The 6,712-nt window shown below is 33.7% G+C and overlaps 1 protein-coding gene across 1 annotated transcript in view; it reads right to left on the bottom strand.

The window, feature by feature from the left end:
• Positions 1 to 6,262: 6,262 nt before the first annotated feature.
• LOC110448167 (putative uncharacterized protein DDB_G0281733) overlaps positions 6,263 to 6,712 on the bottom strand; it is a 6,435-nt gene continuing 5,985 nt past the window's right edge. The window contains exon 4 of the mRNA XM_021494267.1: positions 6,263 to 6,705. Coding sequence (XP_021349942.1) covers positions 6,263 to 6,705 — 443 coding nt within the window. The remainder of the gene's footprint in view (positions 6,706 to 6,712) is intronic.

The raw sequence follows: 6,712 nt of genomic DNA, 5'->3' as shown, positions 1-6,712 counted from the left end.
AGTAACTATTTCAGTGGAATAACTATATCAGTAGAGGTACTATATCAATCGAATAATTATATCTGTGGAGTAACTCTATCAGTGAAGTAACTTTATCAGTGGAATAACTATATCTGTGGAGTAACTATATCAGTGGAGTATCTACATCAGTGGAGTAACTATATCAGTGGAGTATCTATATCAGTGGAGTAACTATATCTGTGTAGTATCTATATCAGTGGAGTAACTATATCTGTGGAGTAACTATATCAGTGGAGTAACTATATCAGTGGAGCAACTATATCAGTGGAGTAACTATATTAGTGGAGTAACTATATCAGTGGAGTTACTATATCTGTGTAGTAACTACATCAGTGGAGTAAATATATATGTGGAGAAACTATATCAGTGGAGTTTCTTTATCTGTGGAATAACTATATCAGTGGAGCAACTATATCAGTGGAGTAACTATATTAGTGGAGTAACTATATCAGTGGAGTAATTATATCAGTGGAGTAACTATATCAGTGGACTTACTATATCTGTGTAGTAACTACATCAGTGGAGTAAATATATATGTGGAGAAACTATATCAGTCTACTTTTTGGTTATTATCAATATCAGCGGAGTAACTATATCAGTGGAGTAACTTTATCTGTGGATTAACTATATCAGTGGAGTTACTATATCAGTGGAGTAACTATATCTGTGGAGGAACTATATCAGTGGAGTAACTATATTAGTGGAGTAACTATATCAGTGGAGTATCTACATCAGTGGAGTACCTATATCAGTGGAGTATCTATATCAGTGGAGTAACTATATCTGTGGAGAAACTATATCAGTGGAGTTACCTTATCTGTGGAATAACTATATCAGTGGAGAGACTATATCAGTGGAGTAACTATATCTGTGTAGTAACTACATCAGTGGAGTAACTATATATGTGGAGTAACTATATCAGTGGAGTATCTACATCAGTGGAGTACCTATATCAGTGGAGTATCTATATCAGTGGAGTAACTATATCTGTGGAGAAACTATATCAGTGGAGTTACTATATCAGTGGAGTAACTATATCTGTGGAGAAACTATATCAGTGGAGTTACTATATCAATGGAGTTACTATATCTGTGTAGTAACTACATCAGTGGAGTAAATATATATGTGGAGAAACTATATCAGTGGAGGTACTTTATCTGTGGAATAACTATATCGGTGGAGTAACTATATCAGTGGAGTAATTATATCAGTGGAGTAACTATATCCGTGGAGTAACTATATCTGTGGAGTAACTATACCAGTGGAGTTACTTTATCTGTGGAATAACTATATCGGTGGAGTAACTATATCAGTGGAGTAATTATATCAGTGGAGTAACTATATCAGCGGAGTAACTATATCAGTGGAGTAACTTTATCTGTGGATTAACTATATCAGTGGAGTTACTATATCTGTGTAGTAACTATATCTGTGTAGTAATTATATCAGTGGAGTAACTATATCAGTGAAGTAACTATATCAGTGGAGTAACTATATCTGTGTAGTAACTACATCAGTGGAGTAACTATATATGTGGAGAAACTATATCAGTGGAGTTACTTTATCTGTGGAATAACTATATCAGTGGAGTAACTATATCAGTGGAGTAACTATATCAGTGGAGTAACTATATCTGTGTAGTAACTATATCTGTGTAGTAATTATATCAGTGGAGTAACTATATCCGTGGAGTAACTATATCTGTGGAGTAACTATATCAGTGGAGTTACTTTATCAGTGGAGTAACTATATCAGTGGAGTAACTATATCAGTGGAGTAACTATATCAGTGGAGTAACTATATCTGTGGAGTAACTATATCAGTGGAGTAACTATATCAGTGGAGTTACTATATCTGTGGAGTAACTACATCTGTGGAGTTACTATATCTGTGGAGTAACTATATCAGTGGAGTAACTATATCAGTGGAGTTACTATATCTGTGGAGTAACTATATCAGTGGAGTTACTATATCTGTGGAGTAACTATATCAGTGGAGTAACTATATCAGTGGAGTTACTATATCTGTGGAGTAACTACATCTGTGGAGTTACTATATCTGTGGAGTAACTATATCAGTGGAGTAACTATATCATTGGAGTTACTATATCAGTGGAGTAACTATATCTGTGGAGTAACTATATCAGTGGAGTTACTATATCTGTGGAGTAACTATATATGTAGACTTGTGTTAGTAGTTTGGGATTAGTTCAGTAGTATATAAGTATTTATAAACACTACAACAGAACCTTTCGGTCGGAGAGTTCGTGTAGAGCGCAGCTCTTCATTGGTAAAAAGATTTATAGGATAGGAAATGACTAGCAGTATATACAGAATAGATGTATGAACACATGAAATGGAAAAAGATTATTACTTGTTTAAAATAGATGGCAAGGGTAATACAAAATAACATGCCATTTAAATAAGAGTAATTAGTCGTGTGTATGTAGTGTAAGTATTAAGATAACAGCGTTTTATTATAGTAGTAATGTAATTAGTATATTTGTTGTGTTAGAACTGAACTGTAGTAGTGTAGATGATGAAATCGTAGTGCCCTTTATATTACTATTTCAAATAATAATATCAGTTGTTTAACTATTTATGGTTGTGTTAGCATTATTGCTGTAATAATAGCTTTCAATATTGAAGTTGCAGTGTTAGTGATACGGTACTAGTGGTATGGATGTGATGTTATTACTATAAGCAAAGTAGTAGTATAGTAATATAGTAGTAGTCGTAAGTAGCATTGTAGCAATGTTAGTAGTATATTGTGGTAGTGTCAGTAACATGGTATAGGTATAGTTATATAGTTACAATGTAAGTAGTATGGTATAGGTCTAATTTATATAGTTATACTGTAAGTAGTTTGTTATAGGTATACTTGTATAGTTACAGTGTAAGTAGTATGGGATTGGAATAATTATATAGTTACAGTATAATCGTATGGTACGGTATAATTATATAGTTACAGTATAAGTAGTATAGTAATATCATTAATATATAGCTACAGTGTATGAAGTATGGTATAGGTATAATTATATAGTTACAGTGTAAGTAGTTTGGTATTGGTATAATTATATAGTTACAGTGTAACTAGTTTGGTATTGGTATACTTATGTAGTTACAGTGTCAGTAGTTTGGTATTGGTATACTTATATAGTTACAGTATAAGGAGTATGGTTTTTGTATTATTATATAGGTACAGTGTAAGAAGTTTGGTATTGGTATGATTATATAGTTACAGTGTAAGTAGTTTGGTATTGGTATACTTATATAGTTACAGTATAAGGAGTATGGTTTTTGTATTATTATTATATAGGTACAGTGTAATAAGTATGGTTTCGGTATAGTTATATAGTTATAATGTAAGTAGTACAGATTATTTAATAAGTATGTATTTATAGTTACAGTATAAGAAGGATGGTATTGGTTTAAGTATATAGTTACAATGTAAGTAGTACTGAGTATTGTATAATTATATATATAGTTACAGTGTATGAAGTATGGTATATATTTTTTTTATAGTTACAGTGTTAGTAGTATAGTCGTAGTATATTTATATAGTTACAATAAAAGTAGTACGGTATCAGTATAATTATACAGTTACTGTGTAAGTAGTATAGTCGTAGTATATTTATATAGTTACAGTAAAAGTAGTACGGTATCAGTATAATTATACAGTGACAGTGTAAGTAGTATAGTCGTAGTATATTTATATAGTTACAATAAAAGTAGTACGGTATCAGTATAATTATACAGTTACAGTGTTAGTAGTATAGTCGCAGTATATTAATATAGTTACAATGTAGTTCAATTAAAAATATAGCTTTCTAGCAGACAATATGTTGTGTAGAAGTACAAAAAGATGTATAGTACGGTATTCCTGTCACTGTTATTATGAAAGTGATATCCCTTTTATGTTATCAGCACTACTAGTATACACTGATAATGCTTACATTGCTACAACACTACTAGTATACACTGATATTGCTTACATTTCTACAGCACTACTAGTATACACTGATATTGCTTACATTGCTACAACACTACTAGTATACACTGGTGTTGCTTACATTGCTACAACACTACTTGTATACACTGATATTGCTTACATTGCTACAACACTACTAGTATACACTGTTAGTGCTTACATTGCTACAACACTACTAGTACACACTGTTAGTGCTTACATTGCTACAACACTACTAGTATACACTGATATTGTTTACATTGCTACAACACTAATAGTATACACTGATATTGCTTACATTGCTTCATCACTACTAGTATACACTGATATTGCTTACATTGCTACAACACTACTAGTATACACTATTAGTGCTTACATTGCTACAACACTACTAGTATACACTGATATTGCTTATATTGCTACAACACTACTAGTATACACTGATATTGCTTACATTGCTACAACACTACTAGTATACACTGATATTGCTTACATTGCTACAACACTACTAGTATACACTGATATTGCTTACATTGCTACAACACTACTAGTATACACTGATATTGCTTACATTGCTACAACACTACTAGTATACACTGATATTGCTTACATTGCTACAACACTACTAGTATACACTGATATTGCTTACATTGCTACAACACTACTAGTATACACTGATATTGCTTACATTGCTACAACACTACTAGTATACACTGATATTGCTTACATTGCTACAACACTACTAGTATACACTGATATTGCTTACATTGCTACAACACTACTAGTATACACTGATATTGCTTACATTGCTACAACACTACTAGTATACACTGATATTGCTTACATTGCTACAACACTACTAGTATACACTGATATTGCTTACATTGCTACAACACTACTAGTATACACTGATATTGCTTACATTGCTACAACACTACTAGTATACACTGATATTGCTTACATTGCTACAACACTACTAGTATACACTGATATTGCTTACATTGCTACAACACTACTAGTATACACTGATATTGCTTACATTGCTACAACACTACTTGTATACACTGTTAGTGCTTACATTGCTACAACACTACTAGTATACACTGATATTGTTTACATTGCTACAACACTACTAGAATACACTGATATTGCTTACATTGCTACAACACTACTACTATACACTGATATTGCTTACATTGCTACAACACTACTAGAATACACTGATATTGCTTACATTGCTACAACACTACTAGTATACACTGAGATTGCTTACATAGCTACAACACTACTAGTATACACTGATAGTGCTTACATTGCTACAATACTACTTATATTATTACTTTACTACTCGCACTTCTGAAGTTTGTCTAGTAGACAGCTATTGCTTTACGTTGTCTAATTATATTCGTAAAGAAACATGTGTTTCGTATGTGTACATTCGATTCCAAACACATGGCAGTTTGGAAGCTGCGGTGGTGCTTAAGTAGTGCCGAAAATGTATTCCACGGCGTCCATGTTTTTTGTATTAAATCACTGCAGGATGTTTTACCGTGTATTTCGTCTCCTTACAAAATGTTTTAGTCCACATCCTGGTCTTTTAAGTTGTATTACCTTGTATTGTTGTTTTCATTTTTTTGGCCATGAATTTCATTTCTCTACACGATGGTTTATATATCGTATCACATTATAAGGGTCTTTCTGGACTTCGTTTGTTTGTATTTTACAAACGGTGTTGTTTCCTCGTACAATCTCCGTACACTATGAATGTTCACATCTGTTTCATCTGTCAACTCCATTGTCTTTTCTGTCGGTATTACCTGGTGAAACTCATTCTCTGCACACGTTGATCTCTCTCGTCTGTCTTACTATGAATTCAATCTTTACCCATGACGAGCTTTTTTTGTTTGTGTTACCCTGTATTCAATCTCTCCACCAGATGATCATTTTCGTTTGTGTTACCCTATATTCAATCTCTTTTTCGTCTTGTATTACCCTTTATTCAATCTCTTCCAAATATGATATTTTTTTCGTTTGTGTTACCCTGTATTCAATCTCTCCACAATATAATTGTTTTCGTCTTGTGTTTTTCAATCTCTCCTCCACACGATGGTCTTTGTGGTCTGTCTTACTCTGTATTCAATCTCTCCTCCACACGATGGTCTTTGTCGTCTGTGTTACCATGTTTTAAATCTCTCCTCCACACATTGGTCTTTGTGGTCTGTCTTACTCTGTATTCAATCTCTCCTCCACACGATGGTCTTTGTGGTCTGTGTTACCCTGTATTCAATCTCTCCTCCACACGATGGTTTTTGTCGTCTGTGTAACCATGTTTATTCAATCTGTCCTCCAAACGATGGTCTTTGTGGTCTGTGTAACCATGTTTATTCAATCTCTCCTTCACACGATGGTCTCTGTCGTCTGTGTAGCCATGCTTATTCAATCTCTCCTCCCCACGGTGGTCTTTGTCGTCTGTGTAGCCATGCTTATTCAATCTCTCCTCCCCACGGTGGTCTTTGTCGTCTGTGTAACCATGTTTATTCAATCTGTCCTCCACACGATGGTCTTTGTGGTCTGTGTAGCCATGCTTATTCCATCTCTCCTCCCCACGGTGGTCTTTGTCGTCTGTGTAACCATGTTTATTCAATCTCTCCTCAACACGATGGTCTTTGTGGTCTGTGTAGCCATGCTTATTCAATTTCTCCTCCCCACGGTGGTCTTTGTG

Source organism: Mizuhopecten yessoensis, unplaced genomic scaffold (assembly GCF_002113885.1).
Source record: "Mizuhopecten yessoensis strain PY_sf001 unplaced genomic scaffold, ASM211388v2 scaffold3855, whole genome shotgun sequence".
Taxonomy (NCBI): Eukaryota; Metazoa; Mollusca; class Bivalvia; order Pectinida; family Pectinidae; genus Mizuhopecten; species Mizuhopecten yessoensis.
The sequence above is the reverse complement of the archived record's forward strand: the minus strand, read 5'-3'. Positions and strand labels throughout refer to the sequence as shown.